Source organism: Podarcis bocagei, assembly GCF_964188305.1.
Source record: "Podarcis bocagei genome assembly, chromosome: 3".
Taxonomy (NCBI): Eukaryota; Metazoa; Chordata; class Lepidosauria; order Squamata; family Lacertidae; genus Podarcis; species Podarcis bocagei.
The window spans coordinates 22943653-22970705 of record NC_138127.1 but is presented as its reverse complement, the minus strand read 5'-3'; the positions used below and the strand labels follow the sequence as shown (position 1 = coordinate 22970705).

General features: G+C 41.0%; 2 protein-coding genes and 1 long non-coding RNA gene across 5 annotated transcripts in view; 1 reads left to right on the top strand and 2 right to left on the bottom strand.

Moving 5' to 3' along the window:
• SMAP1 (small ArfGAP 1) overlaps nucleotides 1–2220 on the bottom strand; it is a 64541-nt gene extending 62321 nt beyond the window's left edge. The window contains exon 1 of the mRNA XM_081186935.1: nucleotides 2095–2220. The gene's annotated coding sequence lies outside the window, so the exon portion shown is untranslated. The remainder of the gene's footprint in view (nucleotides 1–2094) is intronic.
• Nucleotides 2221–2389: 169 nt separating this feature from the next.
• LOC308583166 lies at nucleotides 2390–16350 on the top strand. The gene is made up of 2 exons (XR_014006103.1): nucleotides 2390–2744; nucleotides 13262–16350. It is a non-coding gene; the product is annotated as an uncharacterized lncRNA (long non-coding RNA).
• The window catches only part of FAM135A (family with sequence similarity 135 member A), a 52319-nt gene continuing 41377 nt past the window's right edge, over nucleotides 16112–27053 (bottom strand). For all 3 annotated transcript variants that reach the window (XM_081186907.1, XM_081186909.1, XM_081186908.1), the window contains 7 exons: nucleotides 26042–26202; nucleotides 23851–23942; nucleotides 22936–23033; nucleotides 21238–21389; nucleotides 20028–20138; nucleotides 19495–19608; nucleotides 16112–18349 (listed from right to left, as the gene is read on the bottom strand). In XM_081186907.1, the coding sequence (XP_081043033.1) occupies nucleotides 18144–18349; nucleotides 19495–19608; nucleotides 20028–20138; nucleotides 21238–21389; nucleotides 22936–23033; nucleotides 23851–23942; nucleotides 26042–26202 (934 nt within the window). In that variant the 3' untranslated portion in view covers nucleotides 16112–18143. The remainder of the gene's footprint in view (nucleotides 18350–19494; nucleotides 19609–20027; nucleotides 20139–21237; nucleotides 21390–22935; nucleotides 23034–23850; nucleotides 23943–26041; nucleotides 26203–27053) is intronic.

Here is a 27053-nt window from a genome sequence, read left to right as displayed (position 1 = left end):
CGAAAAACATCGCAAGCCGAAAAGACTCGCGGAACGAATTATTTTCGTCTTGCGAGGCACCACTGTACCTATCTGTTGTCCCTGCTCCCATTGTATGGGTGGTCATTGCTTTCTTAACACTGTTGTCATAATTGTCAGTGTTACCATAGCCACCACCATGGAAACTTTTATTTGCAATTCACAAGTCCTTAAAGATGACACAGGCATGATTTCGGCAAACAGAAATTATGGTGGTAGAGGTGAGCACAGAGAGCCGAACTGCAAGTTATATGGTAGCTCTGATTTACTTTAAAACAGCTACAGGGAATTCTAGTTGAGCAAGTGAGGCCAGAGAGGGAGTGTTCTGTTTCTGGTCTCAAAGTTCGTGATCTAAATTACCTCCTGCATCTGCTGTTAGTTCTATGGTGGGAAACACAGGTGCCTATGTTTCTTCTCCAGGGCGGCAAACTGCAACTCTGCCAAGGGAGAGTTAAAGCCCTCTCTCCCAGAACCAGTATTCAATTAAATTCAGTGCCCCCCCCTTGTTATTTTGTGGTAGAAATAAGACCAGCAAATTTAATCCCAGATGAAGTACATCCCCAATAGCACCTGGCAGGGCAGGTGATATTGAAAGGAAGGAGGCACAGGAATTGTACTGCTGTATGCCAGGTCAGTGGCAATCCATTCAAAACCCCTTCAGAACCTCAGGAGATTTGCCTCCAAGTCCTAAAATGTCCAGATTCATAACATCTTACACAAAGTTGCATGTACAACCCCAATGGCCAATTAAATTTGCTGGAAAAACAAATATAGAACACGGGACTCTGAATATATGTATATCTATATGTCTGTCTGTCTTTTTTGTGTAGGGAGGGGTCTAAGTGCTGGTTGTTATATCTAGCTGCTTCCAGGAGCTATATTCTTCCTTGTGGGAATGTTTTTAGGGAGCCAGAACAAGGCTATTGACCAAATATACCATTAGTTATCCTTGCATGTTGGAGCTAAAAATAAATATTTGTCAGTTCACACAACAGGAAGTGCTAGCAATTGTTATTATTTGTTTGTTTATTTATTTAGCTAGTTATTATTTCAAAAATTGTATACCACTTAACCACGGTCTTCTCTAAGCAGTTCACAAGGGCACAATACAAAAATAGTAGAAGACAGTTAAAACTATGAAATCAAACTTGAATTAAAATGCCTGCTGGAATAAAAAGTCTTCCATAGGTGCCATACATTCAGGAGAGAGATGGTCTGATCTCAACTGGATGGAAGTTCCATAAAACTGGCCCACAGTACTAAACTCATGGCTCCCGGTGGATATGAGCTGTGCACCAAAGCCACGGGGGAACCACTAACTTCCCCAAAGACTTGAGTGATTAGGCTGGAATATAAGAGATTAGGCATCCTTTAAATTATCCTAGACCCAAACTGCTAATGGCCTTGTAAATACAAAAAACATGAATCTGGTCCAGTAGCGTATGGGCAGCCTGTGCAAACTTTTAAGCACTGGAAATATGTGTCGGCAGCAGTCTGTTCCCATCAACAGTCTGCCTGTGGTATTTTGCTAAATCTATGCTGTAAAAACCTATGTTTTCTCTCATGCATAACAACCCTGATAGCTAAGCACTGAAAATTCCCTGGTTCTCACAATCTTTACCATATTTTAACGATTTCCATGATTTATTGGACTTGTTTCTTTTGAGCTAGGTTGTACAATAATGGACAGTGCTATTAGTGTCAGCAGATGATCCATTTTAGCAATCTGAGTCTCTATTCTATGCAAAATATGCATATTCATGATATTACCCCGAGCCAAGGTTATTGAGGCTCCAACCTGGAATCTTTTCAGTATCAGTCTACATCTCTGAAAAATGTATAAATAAAAGTGTCCTTTGACTCACAATTAGGTAACACATAGGTACACATAGCTGAAATTAGGGTTCCAGATTGAAGTATGTTGCTTCTAGATACCACTCAGTTTAAAAATTATGTACTGTACTGCTCCGACACAACCTTTTGTACTTATTTTTTTCCTTTTCTCCTTTCTGCTAGACAAGGTATCAATATAAACTTAAAAATGAATAAAATTCTGTATACCACTTATCTGCTTACCTGTACTTCTTCCCTGGGAGCTAACAGGAACTTCAGTCTGTTATCAACCTGCATTAGATAACCAACACCAGCATTCTGCCTGCTTGCTCGCTAGATAATAAGTGTGTAAAGTTATGTGTATTTCTGGTAACAAAATATGTTTGTCCTACAATCAGATCCTACAAACTGCTGTGCTGGCAAAGCAGATCAAGAAATTACATATTTACTTGAACAAGGGCTGTGTAATGAATCTAACTTATGATGTACAATCATTATGACCAAGCAGATGACATCATAGTGGCAAAGAAGTAGAGGTCACCATTATAGTAATCAGACATATGTAGCAGCAAATGCGCTGTGCAAAGCTGGGATGGTTCACAATCAAAATTAAATTATACATTTATCCATATCAGTGGCTCAGGATGAGTGGCAATGTGCTAATTATTTAGCCCTAACCATCTTTATTCGTATGTCTGGCCACCATAAAGCAATCCGAATGGTCTTACACTATTTCCAGAAAATGCACAGGCTTTGGTGAAGGTATTTGGTTCCAAAGTTACGATGCTGGCAGTCACCAAGAATGCCTCTTTCCTTTAAATTCCAATCCTGCTTAAATGCATAGATGGTGTAACAGAGGCCCCCAGATGGAGTTCTAGTGAAAAATGACAGAGGTAACTATTTAGGTGTGCTATGCTAGTTTGCAGCAGTTTTTATAACCTGCTACATATAATATAGTATATACATATAGTATGGGTGTATACAGAACAATTTATCAAGTTTGTAACTTGTTGAGTGTACGATTACATGGGGAGCTGGTCATCTGTTGCATCCACCTCCATGGTGAGAGTTTTACTGTGCCTTCGCTTCCCTGGTATCCAGGGAACGTTTTCATTGAGATGAGAAGGGTTCAGGCATGATTAAACAAGTCTGTTCACTTTGGGATCAATCCTGTAGCAAACTCCACCAGGATGAACAGGTTAGGATTCAGCAGATTTCCAGCTGAGTCAGGAGGTTCCTAGCTGAGCTGGACAATACCTGTTCACTGTATTTTTCCATGTATAAGACACCCCCACATATAAGACGCCCGCTATTTTTTGAGCCCAAAATTAAGAAATAAACATTTTAAACACCAAGCAAAACAACTTTGATATTTTATTAAATATTAAAAACACTGGTATATTTAGTACCGTATATTTAAACATCAAACAGCGAGGCAAGCTGTGTAATGGCACCTGCTCCTGTCAGCTCAGTGTAACTTCACTGTAGCTGCAGCTCCAGCTCTCCCGCCTGTGTGGTGCACTTTCGTCTCAGTATTTACGGTATGTACCGTATTTACTCCATGAGCGCCGGCAGATGCGGACGCTGATCAAGGAGCTGCGACTGCCAGAGCTTCCTGAGTGAGTGTGCTGGGGGGATGGGGGGTCTTGGGTAGCCAGGGGGCGGCTGTGGGAACCAGGTGGAAGGGACAATGTCCAGAGTGGGGGCTGCTGGGAGGGAGGAGTACCAGACTAGGGTTTGACATGTAGTGAGGGGAGGCTGGGGGGAGAGAATATGGATGGCGGCATGTATTTATTTATATATTTAATTGCAACATTCTGCGTATAAGACCCCCAATTTTAGACTTTAAAAATTTGGGAGGAAATATTGTCTTATACACGGAAAAATACAGTAACTCCTTCATCCTCTGCTTAGCCAGAGATATGCTGGCATATCTCCTCATCCCAGCTCAGACATGACCCAGCTGGCTAATCTGATCCTGGTGGATCTTTAGCTAGTGTAGACCCTATCTGAAGCCTATTCAGCTCCGTCATGTGACGTGGCAACTCACTGTAAATTAAGTCACAAAAAAGGCGGTGTAACTCAAAACACTATTTTAAAGGCTCGTTTTTCCCTCTTCCACACTTAGAAGATGGATGTGGTGTAACTTTACACCAGTTTGCTTTACACCAGCTTCTCGTGTATAGGATTACTCTGTACAGGGTTGTCTTGTTTGCCCCTGTAAGTTACTGCCTGATACAGTTGCCTATAGCTATTCTGTGTGCATTATATATTTACCAAGCTTTTTGTGGTAAGAGTATAATTGACAGGCAGTATGGCAGGATTATATTTTACGGAGATAAAACACTACCGAAGCAGAAAGTGTTGAAACAAACGTTTTTGTCAAGGCATTTTCTCTCCCGGGCTGACACAAAAATGCTTTAAATGTCACTATCATTTAGATTAGAAGCCCTGTTTTCATTTTATTGTTAATGCAGCACTCCTAATAATAGCCCGGTATTAACCAGGGCATTGTTATTTGCTTGCTAAAATGAGTAACTGCAACAAAATGCTATAAACTTAGCAGGTCATGTCACAACAAGAGTTGCAAAACCATTAATCTAAATGGCATAACTAAAACTCAGCAATTTCTCTCTCATTTACTCTTGAGCTGCCATCAGAGATGTATTTTACCAACAAAGCTCTAATGCCTGCTAAGTATCTTAGAAGTCAGAATGCAGACAAACATTTCCCCCCTCTTTCTCTAACTTTAACTCTTAGACTACATACAGTATGTATCTATAATCCTTTCACCAGAGTGGTGTACATTTCCCAAATGAATTACAGATGTTTGATCGTAGGTGCAGTATTCAACACAACCTGCAGAAAATGATCAAATGCAGTTTATCAGCCATGTATTATGGTCTGACACATTCCTTGTTTTGCAGTCCTAGGATTTCACCAACCTTCTCCTTGAGCATTCACCCTAATTTGCTTGCACAAAGTTTATGCAGATCTTAGATTATGCTGGGTCTTTACTGAGCCTTCATTCTGATTTTAACAGGGAGGATATACAAAGAGAATTCCTTCTGATTTCCTTTACACCAAATCTTGCACAAATATTGGTGCAATCATATGCAAAAGCACAACACACAAAACAGAAAGCAGCTCAGTGATCTGCTTACTGCCTACTTATTAAAACAAGTGGTTTCTGCTAGAGGACACACCTGAGTCTTTTATATTTAATAATCTCACTGCATGGACTTTGGAATGGCACTTGATTGTAGTTGTGGCCATGGCTATCTCCTTTGCCAACTCATGTTTGACTTTAGTGTTTAGGTGTATCTCCTGCAATTTGCTCTAATCTCCTTCCACACAACACACGGTGTTAATAGAAGCAATGGTTGTGTGCTTCCATATTGTAATGTCCACACCATTAGCTGTTGTTCCAATTAAGAGTAGGAACAGCAACCAATAAGACACATGTATTGAATTGTGGGCCAGGGTGTGCCATTAAAAAAAAAGATGCTTAGCCATGGTAGCAAATTTCCCCAATGTCACTGATCATCCCTGCAAGATAGAAGAGCCAATAGCACAACTGCATTCCAGAGGTTTTTAAAGCATTGTAAGCAGTGATTTGGTTTCCAGAGAAACTTAAATGAAATGAACATTTCCTGTATGCTTTCCTTCTGCAACCACATGCACCTACCCACTAAAAAGCCTGTTTACAAATGATCTGATTTAGTATTTTAATGGAGCACTGTTGATGGAGGGATGAGTTGCCCAAAATAGGGTGGAATTCCACCCGATTTGGAGCAACTCTTCTTCCAGTAGTCTTTTGTATCTTGTCTCACGCTGTCCCCTGACCCTTTGTAGAGGCACAGGTGATTGCGGTGGGAGAGACAGAAAGCTTTCTGTGAACTTCCTTAAGTTAGTATTTTGATATTGCACTTTGGGATAGAGTTGAATGATGGAGTGTCTCAACAATGGACGTACTACACTGAGGAAAGATTCTGACTTCTGCAAAACAAGCATCAATGTGTATTTTATGGGGGAGGGGAGGGAAACATACAGCCCCCCAAAAGAGGACTGTAGCTTTGAACTAAAATGTTGTACTTTGTTCATAATTTCCAGTGATTTACATATCTTAATCTAATAGTTCATCTAATTTTAACTCCCCTTTGCAACTAAATTGCAAAAAAAGGATTTGTAATCTTAAAATTACATTAAAAAAATATACAATACTGATATATTTTCCTTTCAGTGGTGTTCTACTTTTAGCTTTCTCCCTCTCCTTTTCACCAGTTTGGGATTGCAAAGGTCACACAATGCACAACCTAAAATGTTGAGCTTCCCTGCACATCTGAAGTGTGACTAATTAGCACTTGGTGAAAGAAATTGAGAAACCGTTCAGTTTTTATAGTGCTTCTTTATCCCACGCAACCAGCCCATTCTGGCAAGAATAACACGATTCTGTGGTAGTTCTGAGTTTATATTAATCTCACTATAACCTTGATGTACACAGATAAAATTAAAAACCGGAGTATACTAAAAATACACAGAGAACAGCAGGGGGGAGAGTGGAAAGAGCAGCAACCCCACACTTAGCAAGGTTTAAACCAATCCCCCTCATAACATCATAATTTACAAATTAAAATCTTAAAACCACTCGGCTGCAGTCTCATACAGCTCACTAACACAGACACATTCTCTCTATACAAACACACTCTAGAGCTCCTCCACAAGAGGGGTTATTCTGGGTCAACCAGTATCCTTCTTCCATCAGTCCTTCCCTCCTGACCCCTGGAGGGATTTTCTTTTCTCAGAGCACTCAAGGATTCCTCAGAATTTATCAAGATGCTTATCACTTGTGTTAAATAAATAAATAAATAAATAAATAAATAAATAAATAAATAGTGAAATATTTATACTCCCCTCCTCATTCTCAAAGAACTCGCAAGAGCAACTAGCAATTAAAAGCAATAATCCATATTAAAAATATATATCAAGAAAGCTTGTTTCTTTGAAACCTGGACCTTCTTGGCAGCCGCCCACACAGACACATTTCTCTTTTGCCTCATTCTTTTACACACGGCCCCTCCTCTCTCCTCGTCAGTCTTGTTACCTGTCACACCAAAACACTGCCTTCCCCTCAACTTTTCACCAGTCATTTCTCTTGGTTGCCTGGAGGCTACTGGCTGGTTGCCATCACTTTTCCCCTTATTTATACTACACATTCTCTAACTCCACTGAACCTTAAATCCAAACACTCAGATTTTTGCAGACGTGTCAAACATATTACCCCGTTTAAACAGCTAAGGTGTTATCTTCCTGCGGAGCAGGTTGTCAGTTACAAATCAGAGATCCAAATGGATTTTCATTTGTGCTTTTATTATACACTCATTTCCATAGTTACATTAAAATAATAGAAACTTTCATCCACGAATAAGAGAGCTGAAGAGACACAACCTCGCCTTCCTAGTTCTTCAAAATAGAAGGGAGCCTTATATCATGTTTGACTTCAAAATAACTCCAGTCTTTGACCTTCGTTGTTTCTGTAAGCAATTAAATCTTGTACTGCCAATAAATAAGGCAGTTTTAGTGGAATGAGCTAGCCATATACTATTAGAAACTAGCTCAAGGCCTCCTGCTAATTTCAAATATATTTCTTTCTGAAATATTCCACTTCTGAAGAAACTTTTAGTTCTTTGGTTTGTTAGAATGGCAGCACTTAAATGAGCAACTTTTATTACTAGCTAAAACAATAAATTTCAGATTTTTCAACCTAAGCTCCAGTTGGCACCAAGTTAAGTGTGAATATAGTGTTTTAACACAGATGAGCTTCATTAACTTAAACTTAAGCGTTGGAGCTTTTTAGTTCCATAAAATGTATTGCCATAGCAAAGGCAGACTAGAACAATCTGTGATGCTATATATAATATGTTGAGTCATAAGCATTATTTACTGGGGTTTGCTGTTCAGGATAGAAAGGAATCCCACTGGCATTGTTAAGTAATATGATCTGCAAAAGACAGCACTTAATGGCCAAAAATTCACTCCTTGTTCAATGGCATATATACTTAAATGTTTGTAACAGCTGCAGAAATTAAGGTTACTGAAGTACAAAATGGCTTGCTTAGTGTTATTGCACTTCACTCTGCTCTTCATCACCATAGCATAGACAAGAACCCACTTCTCCATCTTTTTACCTAATGAGTATTTTCCAGACAGAGAAGAGAGTAGGGGGCCATTAGTTTGTTTCAGTTTATTAGTCTGTGAAAAATACATAAAATTTTTCAAATGAAAAAATATATTACATCAAATCAATAGCTACTTGGTTCAGATTAATGCCTATTTGCAGTTATGTGCCCAATTTTTTCATAAACTATAAAAATGAAACTTGGCACAACAGGAAATCATAGGGGAAATCTAAAACAGATTGGGCCCATCATGTCAAATCTGGCAATGCCCTGCCAAATAGAGAGACAGTATCTTCAGTGGCATCCAAATTGGAGTAGTTTGGATCAGTCATGCCCAAGTTAGGGCACAGTCATACCAAAGTATACCATCTTGACTGAAAACGTTGGCCACCTTTGTGCCAAGTTTGGCAATGGTTATCCTGAGAGGCATCCAAACTTACACAGAACAGATGGAGATGGACGTCACTTTCCAAAATATATAGTAGTTTAATTAATCAGAAAAATGTCCATTGAATGATTTGAAGGGGCAGTACTGGAATGGCTTTTTGTCAGCCCAAAGGCCACAATAAAGGAGTGTCATGGACTGGTTGGACACAGGAATGGTGGGAGGAACCAGCTGGGAATCAACCAAGGGAAGAAGGCTCAGAGCCTGGGGAGTGGTGGTGGGACAACAATGAGTGGTCAACAAGGAGAAGACTGGGAAGAGGTGTTGGAAGCTGAAGGTATAACAGGGCTTAGTGTGGTGGGAGTGTCTCTGGCAGAGAGAGGTCCTGAGTCAGAGGCAGAAGCTAAAGCAGGCGAATGGGAGGGATGCCAAGAGGCAGAGATGAGTCAGGCTGGTGAAGAGTCAACGGTGTCTCCCCCTCCTCCTGTGACAAGCTCCACTCTCCACTGGTTTCCCAGAACCAGAAGAGGCATGAAGCAGGAGGAGCAAAGACAGGCATGCAGACAGTCTCCAACAGCTTGGGGGGAAATTCTGGAGAGGAGACATAAGATGGCTGTGGGGAGGTAGGGTCCTTTAGTCTTGACAACTGATTCTTGGGGAAGACCTATTGGGGATGAGTACCTGTCATAGCTGTCGTTTCCCTTTTTTAAAGGGAAATTCCCTTATTCTGAATAGGATTCCTCACAAGAAAAGGGAAAAGTTGACAGCTATGGTACCTGTGCTCATTAGGTCTGACACTCTGCTAGGTCTGTGCAGATTCTGTTCTTGCTCATAAGGAGTTAACTCTAATGTGCAGGGTGTGATTTACTGCTGGCTCGCTCCTATCAGACAGCCACCCCTCCAAGTGCTGCATGCCAAAAGTAGGCATACTGGCACATCACGTATACACAGACCACACACACTGATACACAAAGACAGACACAAATACACTCAGCAGATCACACTCAGGCAGTCAGACAAAACCGGCTGTGTGTGTATGTGTCTTGTTTCTAGCATTTCTGTTCCCATCAGTGGTACTGGGGAATAAGGCATTCCTCTGACCTCAGTGCTGTAATGGGGAGTAAAAACAAAAGGATTTAAAGGTCTTCTTACCTTGCAAGGTAGCTTCTTCTCCTTCTGATGCAAGAAGATCTTAGGACTCAGGAGCTAAGACAGAGTAGGTCAAATCAGACTACATAGGCTTCAGTTGGCTCTAGCTCCCTGAAAAGACAACATCTCAGGTAGCTGCCTTAGCAGGGTCCTTTAGAGCTGTCCAAGGTCTTTTATACTTCCCGTTTGACTGGGACTCTTGACTGAATGCTTTCTGCTTCCTCCATGAGCCCAAAGAACAGTTGGGTTTAAGTACAAGTGAATGGGCAACATGTAATTATCTACATCACATGATACAACAGATATTAACTGGGGAGAAAACACTTGCACAACCAAACTTTACAACATTAAAAAACACAAGCCAGTCAAATCTGATACAGAGAACTGAGAAGTCACACTGCTAAGAGTGGCAGCTGTTCTGAATTTCTTTTTTGGAGTGACTTTGGACGTTTGCGAGACCGTCAAAAACAAACTGTAGCATTATGAACTAAGCTCACCGTGGAGGGGCAAGGGAGGTATGGCGGTGGGGGCAGATGTTATAGGCGAAGGGGATCGAGATACGGATATGCTCGTACCCCTTCCAATCTGCGCCCCATCCCGAGGGACGAGGGTAGGGTGAGCAAGGATTACTCACCTCCTTCACTGGTGTTGTGCAATGCCAGGTCTATAGGCAACAAAACCGCTACCCTGCGAGATTTCTTTACCGCGCAGGGAGTCGACCTGGCTTGTGTGACGGAGACCTGGGTGCGCGAAGGGGTAACTGTTACCTTACGAGAGATGGCGCCCCCGGGTTTCTCCGTCCTCCACCAGTCACGGACTGTGGGCCGGGGGGGGAGGGGTGGCATTATTAATCCGGGAAGATTGTCCTTTCAGGGCTCTACCATCGCCATCGATCCCTGGCATTGAATGTGTTGGCCTAGTGTGGGGCTCTGAGGTGAGCTTGGCTGTCTGGCTGGTGTACCGGCCACCTAGCGCACCAGCAGCCACCCTGTCAGGCCTGCTGGAGGCGGTGGCCGGCTGGGCCTTGGAGTTCCCTAACCTATTGGTATTGGGAGACTTCAACTTCCACGCTTATGCCACTCCCTCCTCACAGGCTCTGGACCTGGTGTCTTCCATGGCGACACTAGGGCTCTCCCAGTTTGTTTCGGGCCCCACACATCAAGCAGGCCACACGCTGCATTTGATCTTTGGCGCCGGTATAGATGTGATCATGTCTCCTTCGATGAAGGTGCCATGGTCTGATCACTACGCTCTGAAAGCCAGGATTGACTTTCCACCCCCACCCTGCTTAGGTGGCGAGCCGATTTGGGCTCGCCTGCAGAGGCTGATGGACCCTGATAGATTCCGTCAAGCCTTGCGGGACCTTGCTCCCCCTGGCGACTCATTGACTGAGCTTGTTGAGGGCTGGAATACCCAGCTCCTGGCAGCCATTGATGAGATCGCACCTAAGCGCCCTCTGCGACCCCGCAGAAACCGGGCTCCCTGGTTTACCGAGGAGCTTCGGAAAATGAAGCGGGACCTCAGACGGCTAGAGCGAGTATGGCGGGGTGCCCGTGACGGAGCCTCAAGAACATCTTATAGGGTTTTTATGAAAACCTAAGAGATGGCAGTGAAGGCCGCTAAGAAGTCTTACTTCTCGGCCTCCATTGCATCCGCTAGCTCTCGCCCGGCGCAATTATTTAGTATAATTCGGTCTTTAACGTCCCTTGAAGGACAGCCAAATTTAAATAACAATCTGACACACAGCTGTGAGGCATTTGCGAGCTTTTTTGCGGAGAAGGTCCTGTTGCTCCGCCATGACCTCCCTGCCAATTTGGATACAATAAAGGAACTGGAGGCCCCTCGACTGTCCTCGGGTCCAGTATTGGACCACTTTGACCGGATATCTCCAGCCAATGTGGACAGATTCCTCCAAGCTGGAAAGCCCACCACCTGTCCTCTTGACCCGTGCCCGTCATGGCTGATTAGAGCCCCCCTGGGGGATATCATCAATTTGTCCCTTGGCACCGGGATATTCCCAGGGGAACTGAAGGAGGCGGTGGTGCGTCCGCTCTTAAAGAAAACATCATTAGATCCCTTAGATCTATCCAATTACCGCCCGGTCTCGAATCTTCCATTCCTGGGTAAGGTGATTGAGAGAGCAGTTGCTGAACAGCTTGGTAGGTTTCTGGACAAAACATCTGCTTTGGATCCATTCCAGTCCGGCTTCCGTGCTGGTCATGGGACCGAGACGGCTCTGGTCGCCCTAACAGATGATCTCCGCAGGCAGCTGGATCGAGGCGGGTCGGGGCTGCTGATTCTTCTAGATCTGTCAGCAGCCTTTGACATGGTCGATCACGAACTCCTGGACCACCGCCTTGCCGACGTGGGGATCCAGGGCACAGTCCTTCAATGGCTGCGCTCGTTTCTCTCTGATCGGGGACAGAGGGTGGCGCTTGGGGGGGAATTGTCATTGCGTCACTCCTTGGTGTGTGGAGTGCCTCAGGGTGCGATTCTCTCCCCGATGCTTTTTAACATCTTTATGCGCCCCCTCGCCCAGCTTGTCCGGAGTTTTGGGCTGGGTTGCCATCAGTATGCTGATGACACCCAACTCTATCTGTTGATGGATGGCCATCCTAACTCGGCCCCAGACACACTGACCAGATGTTTGGAAGCTGTGGCTGGATGGTTACGTGGGAGCCGGTTGAAGTTAAATCCTTCGAAGACAGAGGTCCTCTGGCTGGGGCGGGACGATATGGGATCGAGGGGGCAACTCCCATCTCTTGCGGGGGTGCAATTAGTGCCAGCACCGTCCGTTAAGCGTTTGGGTGTAATCTTCGATACCTCCCTCTCTATGGAGGCGCAGATTACAGCTATAACAAAGGCGGCATTTTTCCATCTCCGCCAAGCTAAGCAGTTGGCCCCTTATCTCTCTCGCCCTGACCTAGCCACTGTGATCCATGCGACGGTCACCTCCAGACTGGATTATTGTAACTCGCCTTACGTGGGGCTGCCCTTGAGACTGACCCAGAAACTCCAGCGGGTGCAGAATGCCGCGGCGAGACTCCTTATGGGGTCTTCGCTGCGAGATCACATTCATCCGGTACTATACCAGCTGCACTGGCTCCCGCTGGAGTACAGGATCAGGTTTAAGGTGCTGGTTTTAACCTTTAAAGCCCTATACGGCCTAGGACCCTCGTACCTACGGGACCGCCTCTCCTGGTATGCCCTACAGAGAAACCTACGGTCTACAAATAATAACACCCTCAAGGTCCCAGGCCTCAGAGAGGTTAGGCTGGCCTCAACTAGAGCCAGGGCTTTCTCGGCTGCGGCTCCAACCTGGTGGAATGCTCTGTCACAAGAGACTAGGGCCCTGCAGGACCTGACATCTTTCCGCAGGGCCTGCAAGACAGAGTTGTTCTGCCAGGCCTTTGGCCAGGGCGCAGCCTGACTCCCTCCTCTGGCAACCTGCACAGAATTTTGTTTAATCGGTTGCCATCAATTTGATTTTAACTAATTTTTATAATGAAATATTTTTAGAATGTGTTATTATTTGATTGTTTATTTGATTGTTGTTAGCCGCCCTGAGCCCGGCTTGGCTGGGGAGGGCGGGATATAAATAAAAATTTATTATTATTATTATTATCTCACCTCTTTTTTAACATCGTAAGTGTCAGAAACTTAAAAACTATTGCAGGTTTTCATTTCACAATCGCAGTAGGAAGTCAAGTTACCGGTTTATTCCCGCCGACTCTACAGCTTGTGAACGAGCAGAACCCCAGGGTCACTAGAAAAGTGGTGACTTTTGGCACCTCTAGAACACCTGTGAACCACAGAGTGGGACCAAGAGATGAGCAGTTACAAGTTCAGCATTCAATCATGATTATTGGTTGTGGAAAGCTCCCCTCAGGTAGGCATGCCTAGCGCCAGAGACCTTTCTCTTTGGCCCCAGTTCAGTTGGCAACTTTAAGATGGTAATGTTCCTTGTTTATCTTGGTAGTAATATAGATGGGATTCCTGATCATCCTCAGACTAGGGAGCATACAAGGGAGAGAAACAGCATAATAAAACAGAGGGATACAATTATACATTGTGGGGGAAATAATTTAGCAAGAATACTATCATTCTATCATTCTCACAGCTGAAAGGAGGAGGTTCCTGCAATTGTAAGGTCTGAGTACATGTATAAAGGTGGCGTTGCACACAGGTTTGCTTTTATTGGTCTCTACAATCAATATTTTGGATCTGTATACTGTGAATATTGAGGAATACTCAAAACCACTTCAACATGAAGCAATTGCTTTTTAAGACACACCACCATCCTCAGGAAGGGTAAAAATGGTGAACATTTCCCTTGCACATTTAAGGATAACTATAACAACAAACTGTGATCTTAGAACCATGGAACAACACCAGTGCTCAGAAGTTAGGACTTTGCCTACTATTAGAATGAAATTAATTATGGAATTGATGGAAGGGATGGCAATGAGATAAAAACGTCCTAGGAAAATAACTGCAAGGAGTGGCGCTCTCTCTCTCTTGAGTGAATGGCACCAAAGAGAAAGTAGACTAAGTAGCAGTTATTACGGTGCCAGTACATCATTTGAATGGCCACGGCCAAAAAAGAATGAAACACAGGCCTTTTAAGTGAAATGAGAAGCCAGAAAACTCTTAATCAATAAACTCATTATTTCCCGCTGGCCTTGGTCCAGTTCTAGCTATACATAGTTGCATAATACTACATGGAATGGCAATAGCTGGGCAGCAAACCTCTGGTGGAAGAATTGCAGAACAAGCTATAACACTGGGGCTAGATAAGGTACAGATGCAACAATTAAACACGTACAGAAATTAATTGTGACCACAGGAGACTCAAAATGCAACTATGTGATAGTGATCCTTGTAGTCAAGTAAATCTACCCTTCTCTGCAGATGCATTAGTAGTATCTTTTGTACTCTTAAATGAACTGAAAGAGGAAACAGGAGCCTAAAGCAGACTTAACAGTATCAGTAAACAAGTATTCTTGTATCAGTAAACAACTTTGCTATCAGTAGCAAAATGGTGATGGAGATAGCTTATTCATTATTTACTGCTTTTAGGAAGAAAAAAAGACTAAATTTTACAAGCATGGTTTTCTTATAGGAGAAAATCTCAGCTTGAGCATCCTAGAAAGCAATATTGTTAAAACTCAGCAAAGGTATTAAAATGGGATCATGTTACTCTGTCTTCTGTAATAAAAGCAGATGCCTCAAGCCAGTGGGAAATATCCAGGCAAAGGACTAATGTATACTTGGATCACAATGTTATCAAGCCCCCACTAAACTGCCTGTTTACAACAATGTACAATTAGAGTTTGATCAGAGCCAGTCTGAACAAATGTTGGGGCTTGTATCTTCTACCACACCCCAAGGGCTGCTGTTGAATCTCTGCCTTAGTCCTCCATATACAGAATGAGAATGAGAGTGAACTACAGAGTTGTGAAGGTAAGTAAAAAGTGTGTATATGTGGATGCAAACATTTGAAGTAGTACCACCATATTACTTTCAAATAAAGTGGTACCTCGGGTTAAGTACTTAATTCGTTCCGGAGGTCCGTTCTTAACCTGAAGCACCACTTTAGCTAATGGGGCCTCCTGCTGTCGCTGCGCTGCCGGAGCCCAATTTCTGTTCTTATCCTGAAGCAAAGTTCTTAACCTGAAGCACTATTTCTGGGTTAGTGGAGTCTGTAACCTGAAGCGTATGTAACCTGAAGCGTATGTAACCCGAGGTACCACTGTACATTAAATTATGGCTGTATGCCTGCTAATACTCCGAACCACAGAGATCACAAAGAGACTGAAAAGATCAAACATGCAATGAATCCTATCTTCCACTACAGCTGTACACACTGCACTAGTAAATGTACCATTTGCAATCACAGACCAGGAGCAGCACCAATGCAGACCCAGCCTCTCAGCAGCAGCATTTCTGCCACTTACTGGGACAGTGATGAGGTTCACCAGCAGAGTCAATCTGGCATTTCCACAGGTGCACCTACACTGCACTGCCCTTGCTACCATCCTGCTCTGGCATACAGCCACAATGCTGCTGCTGGGAGGCCAGGTACACGTCATTGTCCTTCACTGTCAGCAGCTGCTGCTACAAACAATGTTCACAGTGCAGTACTAAGTTGTTGAGCATCAGCCGATAATAGGTTGCATCTAACTAGCTCATACTCAGAGCTGACCCGCTGAAATCAATGAACTTAATAGTTAGCTGTGACTAACCTGAGTCCAATGATTTCACTGGGTCTACTTCTGATTATGTCTTAGTTGAACACAACTTCAGAGGTTCAAGTGATTTCTTGTGAGCAGAACACAGCAGTATGAAAAAATTAAGTCCCAGAAATTAAACCTAAAAGTGGGAGAGGGGGAATGGAGAATCCACAAGCACATTCATGTACAGCCTGCTGCTTCTAGCAGACACCCCCCACCCTTAAGTATCATCTTAGGCTTAAGTCTAAGTTGCCTACACTTAGCATGAGAATTCTGGTGCATTACTTCCCAAGAAGCCAACAATGGAAAAAATGCACTCTTAGAACCATTCATTTAATGCACATACAAGGAGCCATATATTTTTGTGAATCAATATGCATAAGTACGCATAGCCATCACAACTGGTAATAGATAATGGTGCATTCCTATGCACACTAATTCAAGAGTAACTCCTTCTGAACTCAGTGGGATTTACTTCTGAGGAAATATGCATGAGATTGGGTTATTAGTGCAACAGGTAAAATGAACAAGCAGCAATGTCTATTAAAAAGACATCTCTTGTAAAAATAAAAAAATAAAATAAAAAGTGCAGCTAACAATTGTAGATTAGTCCACAAAATTAGAAACAAATACCACCTATAGAACAATTCACTGCTGGACATTTTGCAAATGTTTGAACGACACAGAAAAACAAAAGTTTCAACAGAGCCATTCAAAAACAACAGAGTTGAAGGTATATAAAAGCTGAGTGGAGTGTTTGCAATGTTAAGTATAAGCAACAAACTGTGACCTTGCTTAGAAACTATATATATAGAAACTATATATATTCCTTAGCACTTTGAAAAAAGCAAAAAATTGCTTTCTCTCTGCATCTATTAGAAGTTTGCTCAATTTATTAACACCAGATGCAATACCACAATGCTAAAAAATAAACATGCACTAGATATACAACAAATTTATAATTTCAGAAAATCTGTTCCTTACAGTTAGCGAATACATGAGACCTTGGGTAAAATCCAGTGCTGCCATTTTACTCATGAAATCACCTTTGATCCACAGGAGGCATCTGCCGATGTAAGAAGGGGCGGGGATTCCCTTTCCTGCTGCACCCTCCTGTATGCCCCCTCCCCCAAGAAAAATGTTTCAGAGGGTTGAGACGCTGTACAGAAGAGCATGGAAGGTGGTGATGGGCTGCAACAGGGAGGGGGATTATCCCTCCTCCTATTGCATCAGTAGATGCTTCCACTGGATCTATGTGAGCAGCACAGCACTACTGAATTTCACCCCTTTTCTTCACCTTTAAGTGCATTACCATGTGAAACAGGTAAAAAAGAATGAAGAATATTGATCTCAATGCTGTTCAGCACCAATAAAAATTCAATAGACCTTTAACATTCCTGTATATTAAAAACATTTATCAGTATCACTAAAGTTTATCATTTTGTTCTGTTTCAAGATGCAACTGATTTCTATTTACAGCAGTTTGTTATCAATAAAACGTAATATTTAAAAATCTATATTCATAAAAGTATTGCAGAAATTTATAACCTTTGCTTTTTAAAAATGTACATACAAGGAAGTCCCATGTAAAAGGTTCACTGAAGAACTGAACCGACAGAAGAACAATTTTATTAAACTTTGCAAAACTCCATTTGAAGGCAGCTCACATTTCAACATTCAAAAATCCTTAATTGCTGCTTGCTTATGAAAACTAAAGTTCCAGTAGTAAAGGTGAAAATGTAAACCATCATGCTATTGAGATCAGTAGAAAATGTAGTTTCTACAGGCATAGCATGTTCAGTAATGATTCTGTAGAAAACAGTTAGAATGTAGTGATATAACAAACAGGCGACTCAAGAGTGGTCTTGAACAGACCTACAGTTATTGTAGCTATTTTAGCAGCCAACAGTTGCTTTTCCAGTTCAGCTTTCTCCAATCCCAAACAGGACAACCAAATTTAATACCTTCTTAGACTTGTTAAAATTTGGACTTGGTTTGGCATCCAAAGACTCATAAAAACATTGACCTTTTGCAGTCTAAGAACCTGTAAGTCCACCAACTTTACATACTGTGCTTAAATCTCAGTTCTGAAATAATTAGGTACCCAAAATAAGAAAAATAGAAAAAAGTAGAAATAAACATTAAAAAAAATATTGCACAGCCACATTACCTAGAAAGTAAAGTTGATGTTAAAAAAGCTCCTCACATGGACGATATAAATTACCTTCCATATAAAAAAGTATAAATATCTCTTAAAATGCAGCAGCAGCTACAGTTTAATATCACACATTATTTGATTCATCTGTTAATGAGGTAATAGCCAAGTCTGTGACAATGTTTTTATTCCTACTGGAAGTATTTTAGGGCAGCAACAAGAAAAAACTTTTCTAAAAATATGTCCGAGTCCAGAACAGCAATGTGTGCAGCTCTTCCAATGAGGGAATCGGCTGTGTTTGGCAATGCACAATGCACATTATAACGAACCAAATTGCATTCCTTGTTTTGAAGAACAGGCAGAAGCAGATTCTGGATCATTTCAGCATATATTGGTCCTGTATATTTAAAAATAAAAAGTTGCATTATTGATTTATTCTGCTGAAACCTTCATATTCCTGCTTCCTATCAAACAACCCTCAGAATGTCTAACAGCAATAATTAAAAAACTTCAGCGTAAAACAATCCATGAACACAAAACCTCAGCCACCCAGAACAAACCCTCCTCCCAGCAAATCAACAGGTGTTATTTTAGTATTTCAAAACTGTAAACCACCTTGTCAAAGCCAGTATATGCATGCAACAAATGAACATAAAAAATCCAGTGAGTTTAGCCCAAAGGCCTGCTTAAAAATCCAAGTTTTGGCTATCTTACACAATTGTGAGCAACAGGTGGGCCAACTGGCCCTTTAGGGAGGGCATTCCACAGAGCAGCCTTTACTCGAATCCAGTGTCCTCCAGATGTTTTTGGACTTCCCATCATCCCTGGACACTGGTCAAACTGGCTGATGATGATGGGACTTGCAGTTCAAAACATTTGGGGGGACCAGCTGGGAAAGGATGCCACCGTTAAAAAAAGTCATGTGCCTACACCTGACATACTTCAGTATTACATTTCTACACCACTTTTATCTTCCAAATATCTCAAGGTGGTATACATGGTCCCCCCCCCCCCCCCGTTTCATCCGCACAACAATCCTGTGAGGCAGGGTAGGCTTAGAGATGGTGATTGGCCCGAGGTCACCCAGTGAATTTCATGGCTTAATGGGGATTCAAACCCTGCTCTCCCAGGTCCTAGTCCAACACCCTAACCATTACGCCACAGTGGCTTATACAGTGGTACCTCAGGTTACAGACGCTTCAGGTTACAGACTCCGCTAACCCAGAAATAGTACCTCGGGTTAAGAACTTTGCTTCAGGATGAGAACAGAAATCATGCAGCAATGGCGCGGCAGCAGCAGGAGGCCCCATTAGCTAAAGTGGTGCTTCAGGTTAAGAACAGTTTCAGGTTAAGAACAGACCTCCAGAAAAAATTAAGTTCTTAACCCGAGGTACCACTGTATAATGGAAAGACAAGCAGCAGGGCTTTTAAGCTGAACAAACCACACAAACTGAGTCATGTAGGAATAGGAATATTCTCTTCAATGTTGTCTAAGGAATAAATGCCAAATTGCTTCACAGATGTCTATGTACTGGCCATTACCTGTCTGTTTATCCTTCAAAGCTGTTTTACACATCTCAATACGAGCAGAATGATAAGGGACATAACGATCTTGTAGAGATCCTACTAATACTATGTTTTTGAAATACTGCAGACCTGGGGGAAGACAAAAAAAGGTAAATCTAAAGCAAGATACAATATAACTAACACATACAGTTTTCAATCCAAAATGTATGTAAAGTAGCACTGAGCTTCCTGGGGGGGGGGGGTACAACATAAAACAGGTGTTATATGTAAACGAACTTTCTTCTAATTGAGATTCCAAGTTTTCTATCAGTGCCATAAATTACTGCATTAAAGGACTGGTATCACACCTCATAGGCAAACAGAAGACAAAGGCAAACTTTAGAACACCTGCTTTAATTGAAAATCAGTGACCGCATAGGTGCAAGAAAAAAGCATTTTTATGGTCATGACTATCCAAGTTGTTTCAAGTTATCACATTAATGTATAATTCAAAGTACATTACTAATTAAAAGCAACAAAATATTCTTAAAGATTTCGATATTGCTTACCTGCCTTTTTACTAAGTTTGTACAAGAAAGTTTGCCGGGGGTCTGAATGATCTCGACAGGTCAACTGCAATAAAGACCCTGACTTTTTCCACTTCTGCATAAACCAGAGACCTGTATTTTTATATACAGTACTTGTGAGTATATACAGCAGAATCATAACAATATTTACTCAAATACTTAATGTGATATGTTACTGGTAACCTAGCCCCCAATTTATGTTCATTCCATACATCATCACAAGGATGTTCTATGCATTTCACAATTCACATCCTTTTAATGTGTTATCAGTATACACAGTAGTCCACTGGAAGACTTAGCTGAAAGGTGCTAAAGGAATTTCATAAACAGAAACATACATACATACAAAAATTCCTGCATTGGACCTGCAGGATTATTTTGGTTCCCTTATATATCGGAAAATATTCAGTTTGTTGACCTTCGGGTTGTTTATTGTTCAACACTTCTAAAAATATTTTAGAATATTTATAAAGTGAGGCATATCTATAAGAGAATTTACTATGCAGGGTTTAAAATGCAAAATGCAAATATTCACACTTCTGATCATTTGGAGAAAGGAGAGTGTGGGTGTGGGTGTGGAGATATATATATATGCGCATGCACAACCCTTCTCATATTCATGAGAAGACCTGTTTTAAGAAAAGAAAGCAAGGAGCCTTATATCTACCCTTTCCATCAATATACAGAAGGGAAGGCCATCTATCATTTTTTAATCCTGGCTGCTCTAGATACAGATTCTCTACCCATATACGCTGAACAGTCTTGCTTATGTAGAGTTGGCATTTCAATTACAGAAAGGAAATTTTGATTGGCATGTCAGATCACTAATTTATTAACATTTCATTTTTGGACTGAAATAGTTCTCTGGGCTAAAGAACTCCATTTAAGAACTTTAATTTCTGAAATTAACAATGCCTGCTTATCCAGTAAGATTCTTGTTCTTATACCCTGTAGATCACCAATGAATGCCAACCGCTAAATTTATACCAAGAGCTTAAATTTAAAACTTCTCGGAAAATTATCTGCCAAGCTCTTTTTTAAAATCCCAAACATCCAGGTGCTTGTAGAAGATGCATTTCACCCTGTCTTCCCCATTCATTTCCATGAGAGAGAGAGAGAGAGAGAGGCAGGCATAACATATGTATTCACACAAACATCCATTGAACTTTCAACATGAAACAAACTATTTTACCTGTATTAACAAGAGCACTGCTGTTGTAGAGTGTACCAAGATGTGGTCCAGACAGAGACAGGAAGGTGTAAAGTTTGCTGAGGTAAAATCTAAACCTAGGTCTTGTGAGCACTGAACGGATTATTAGGTTACCCAATGAATGCCCAATAAAACTGTAGAAGACAGGAAGGGGGGCGGGGAGAGAGAAAGTGGGGTTTTTTTTAAAAAAAGTTTGCAAATGAAAACTGGTGCAAACAATGACCTATAAACAGCAACAAATAATACACATTTCCTGCAGATGCCTCTAAATCGGTGGTAAGGAGAATCCAGCCTGCAGGCCTTATTAAGCCCATCTCCCCATTGGGTTCTTAAGGCCATTTTGGCTAAGCCATGGCACCTGCCAATCACCTGACATCATGTGAAGGCAGGTAAAATTACAGATGCAAACAGCATTGAAATCTGGCCGCATTCCTTTGTAGCTACAATACAGAGGAATCTTAAGATGAACAGTTAAGATGGGTCGCCATAAACTTTATGATATCTCATGAATATATAAATATACACACACTAATAACATAAGACAGCAAAAACACATACATATAATAAATACTTGCATTTTAATTCCTATACTTAATATTTTACCGAATAGAAAAACTATTATATTCATCCACATTTATGCTATATTTATTCGTCATGAATTCAGTAAGAGGATTCAATTTATCCTGAATTTATCTTTCTTGTCTTCCTTCTCTCAATCTGATTAATTCCATTAGCTTGTTCATTGTGGCTACCTTCCCAGTTTTTGTAAACCATTCTTTCACTGCTGGTAGCGTCACCTATTTTTCAATTTTTGTGCAACAACCATTCGAGCAGGCTACTATTACTATCTTAACTCTTTGTGGTTTATTTGTGGATAAACCTTAACAAAATTATTAGGGGGTCCAATGACAAAGCGTAAAATGTTATTAATCAAACTATCTTTATATTAATCAAACTATCTTCTCTCCAGAAGATTTTAATTATTCAACAGGTCCACCAGATATGTTCCATATCTGCCTTTAAGCATTCGTGTCTCAAACACTTTGGTCACTGAAATTTTTACTTTTTCCGTGTGGAGTCATATACCATTGATATAGCAGTTTGTAATGATTTCCTTGGATGTTAAGCTTTTTCTTTGAAGGACAGGTGCTCCAATACTTCTGATTATTTTAGTTGCCCTTTTTTCAGCAGTATTATCCTTTTTGACATGTGACCAGAACTCTCTCAGTATGGCATCACCATAAATTTATATAATGGCATTATGGTATATGTGGCCTGGGTTTCACTGACTCACTTCAGTACTTATTTTAGGACGTTGCCATCTAAATCTCCCAGAGCTGCTGCAGCTAGTTTCCTGCTTTTGGTGCATTTTAAAAGAATGGCTCAGATCCTGAGTTGCCCTTCTGCACTGGAGCAGATTTTTTCAGTTAGAGTTCTGCTCATGGAAACGAGCAATCACAGCTTTCCAATTTATAAAAGAGATATGTGCATGAATGTAACAGTATACATTCTGATTCTTAAATTTATGTACAAAAAACTGTAATGCGTGAATCAAGTGTGAGGAGATATAGCTTAGCAGTTTCTTCAAAATGTGTGCTTTACTTAAAACCCAAGATCATGGCTACAAGTTGCAGTTGGCTTTTCCGGAAAAACTAATAAAACACAAAATGGATCAATTACCTGATTTTTGAAATTGTTAGGCTGTAAATTTGAATGTATTGTATTATTTCATCCAGAAGGCGATCTGTCATTGAATCAAAATCAGCAAATGTATCATTCTGTGGGGGAAAAGTTCAGTGTTCTAAATGAAGTCATTTCGCGATAAAACAAATTCTTAGTCATTTGCTCTGACATCACAGATAAGAACTATCAAAGATAATAAAGAGTAATCCCATGAAATAATTTTTTTTTGAGGGGGAGCTACTTTTTGTACAGAGGATAATTTTCTCACAGAGGATAGTTTGCTTTAAATGTCTCAAAACAGCCACATTTCATATACAAAGGTAAAACTATACTATACTATTTCCTTAAGAGGCTCTGTTTTCAAGACAAAATATCTTAGAAGTATGACTATGTGCAACAGCAAAGTAAGCTTTATAAAATAAAATTCCAGATTCTACAGAAGGCTTCCTCAACCTCGGCCCTCCAGATGTTTTTGGCCTACTACTCCCATGATCGCTAGCTAGCAGGACCAGTGGTCAGGGATGATGGGAATTGTAGTCTCAAAACATCTGGAGGGCTGAGGTTGAGGAAGCCTGTTCTACAGCTTTTAACAGCAAAACCACTCAAGCACAATGAAATTTTCACTTATTAGCATACAGTGAGAGAACTCAAGCAGAACATCACAATATGTTCTGTGAAGAGTAAAAACAGAGTTATTTCTATGGTACAATCTTATGCATGCCTACTCATAAGTTAGTCCCACTGAGTTAATTGAAATGGACTCAAAGGTACAGGATTGTAACATCAGCTGCAAGGTTAACTTTGCAACCTACAAAGAGATTAGTAATTAGAGATAAATCAGTCTATATGAACTAACTATAGGGTGTTGCATTAGAAATAATAACAATAAATCTTTTCAGCACTTGCAAATACCTGATTTCTCTCAGACATCAGAAAATCTATACGGCTTCCAGGAAGGCCAAGTTCAATGTAAGTCTTTACTAGTCTTAAGTCTGCACTATTACCTAAAATAAAGAAGTGAAGATCAGGTGTTTGAAATGCCTACTTTCAAAAAATGTTAAGTTAAAATGCTTATGCGTAACATTGTACAAGTGCCAATTGTATTCTTTTGGTTTGAGACTTGCACTAAAATCAAAGATCTGCTAACTGCAATATAAACATTGTTTTTGCTTCCAAATATAGAATATAGTGGGAAACAGGTTTCATGGGTTATATTAGAATAATGGCTCAACTGATTACTTTCAATCTTGGCAGTGTGAGGATGGTCCGTGCCAAATTTGGGTTTAAAAGGGTAAGAAATGGCTTGTTTTGAATGAGTTAAAAGTTAAAAGTGGAGAGATTCCACCATGTTAACAAGTTCTGTGCATTTTCCCCCCATACTGGGTTGTTTTACCAGAAAGATTCTGCCACTTGTACTGAATGTTTCAGGAAATCTGCTGCTTGTTTTAGGTTAACGGGAATGCCTAGTACAGAACTTAATCTGTTCCGGAAGTCCCTTCTTAAACCAAAGCATTCTTAAACCAAGGCGTGCTTTCCCATAGCAGTGGGGTACTCAATTTACACTCAACAGGAAGTGGAACATGTTCTGCATCCAAGGCAAAGTTCACAAACCAAAACACCTACTTCCAGGTTTGCAGCGTTCTTAATCCAAGTTGTTCATAAACTAAGCTGTTCTTAAACCAAGGTAGCACTGTATGTGCTTTTACCCTTGAGTTGTACAATATACTTTTAGTTTTTATATAAAAAAGTAAACAGTTTCTGACCAGTCTTAGCCCCTGGGAGTTTAGAACCTTCTTGTTACTAGATAAGATCCTCACAGACCAGAGTTTACATTTCAAATACGTCACGACGTTAGAAGTTAGGTGTAAATGAGATGGAAAGAAGGAATGACAGGAGATAAGTCAAAACTGTTTGAAAAGCATTTTGGGGCATGGTGATATCTTTAAGGTACCCAGCAGCTGGATTTCTGATGGGCAGCTTTTGAAGGCACAGGACAGCTTTCAGGAAAAAGGAGGGACATTTAGGTGCAACAGTGAGACTGTACTTTATTTGCTAAATTTCCTCCCCCCCCCCATTGTAACTTTTAAAGGTTATGCTTGCCAATTGCCTTAAAACCCTCACCTTTAACAAGCATAGCATGTGCAGAAATCAGATGGCGTGATTGTGGGGCCTGAGAAACACGATGACCCCTGCTTATGTTACTCAACTAACCATTTTTTACAGGTAGAGAAGCAGCAAAAGCCAGTAAAAGTTGACAACTCCATTAGTCACCAGAGCCTGGTTCTAAACTTATTCCATTTAAAATATTAAGTCACTTAATAGGCATATTAAATTGCATGTGAAATCATTCTTGTGTGATTTCTTATTAATAAGTGCATTCCTTCCTTTTTCCCATTGCATTTCTCATTTTCAATTATGCCTGATCAGAGAGTTGTAGGAAAAGCCTTCTCAAAATGTTATCAAATTCAATTAAGAAAAAATCTTTTAGTTTTAACATGCTGTGCTAAATGCTTTCCATGTGGTCGCACTGAGTGCAGGAGGAGCTACAATAATGTTGCAGAATGGTGTGTGAGAGATGTGGGAAAGCAAATTTTAGCATTACATAGGGCACCACTGAAATGTGAGAGCCCAAAGACTGCCACTGATAGCCTGTGGCATAAAGGGGATTTTTAAAAAATAACTTTTAAAAGCATGTTTTCATTATTCCTAAATGTACAAATCACCTAGGTTTAATGGTATCTTGCAACAGTGGCCTTCACAAAGATTTGTTAAGAACATAGTTCTCTTGACACCGGGCCTACAAAGCTATAAATGCTACCTGCTGAGGCCAGGAGATACAGGTAGGATATCTATGCTTAAATAAACCTGTTTTTCTCCAGTATTATTTAAAGCAGGGGTAGCCAATGTGGTACCCCTCCATATGTGGTGGACTACAACTCCCATCATCCCTGACCATGGGTTATATGGGATGATGTGAGCTGTAGCCCAAAACACCTGGCATCACATTGGCTACTTCTGGTTTAGTGAAAATTCTCAATCTAAACCAAAACTTTATCGGAAACCTAAAGCATTTTCTAATCCATTATCAGCTGCTAGAACATACCATCGAGGCCATGCACACAAACTATGAGATGAATGCCATCATCTGAACTTTCCTCCTCTTCTGTGCTGAAATAAGGTACTGAAGATGCCAGTCTGGGAACATCACTATACATAAATCCAGGGAGCTGAAGTAGTTTCAGTTCCTCTTTAGCATGAAGGAATCTAAAACAAGCAGATTTTATTTAACTCAGTTTGGTAAATGAAAGTACGTTACATTCATTTGATTTGTTTAACTTGCCGTTCATCTATATTTAAAATTATAGCCCACTGAAAATCCAGTATCTCTGATCAGAAAGCCTTGAGAGTATGTGCTCACCAAATTACTTAAGGCCAACACATTCCCCACCCAAAATATGGCTTTTGCAATATAGCTACAGCCTAACCCTTTGCAAGGTACTGCAATCCCATTTGCTATGCTGAAAAATCAATTAGTTACAACACCATACCACTCGCAGCAGTTCACAGCATTAGTGACAGATAATTCCTCGTGGCAAAAATGCTTTAAAAAGGCAATAATCTCCATACCACCTTCAATTTGAATCCTCTAGCTGCCATTTCTATTCTAGAAGCAGCACAGGCAATATCTCTGTCACATTCAGCAAAGATCAATACCTGCACAAGGCTGCAGACCTTTACACAACCATCTTGGTTTGCAGCATTTCATGTGACCATGTTGTATTGGTATTGTGCTATGCTGTGACAACTATTTCACTTGCAGAAAAACCCAGGAAATTGAGACTTTAATAAGCTGCTTAGAATTTAAAAATAATTCCTGATGCTCCAATTCATGTCTTATTTAGCAATCAGGATGCAATTCACGATGAAAAGCAACACCCAGCAAACCATCTCTGCAGAAATGGACCCCATACTGAAAATGCTGAAGCTGGGGGCCAAACGAGTTGTGAAGGTTGTAACATGGTTTGACACTGCACAGTTGGGTTTTAGAAAAAAAAAAAAAAAAGCCAGCACCAGGGAAGCTGGATTGCATCTGTGTCATGGCAAGATGGGGGCTT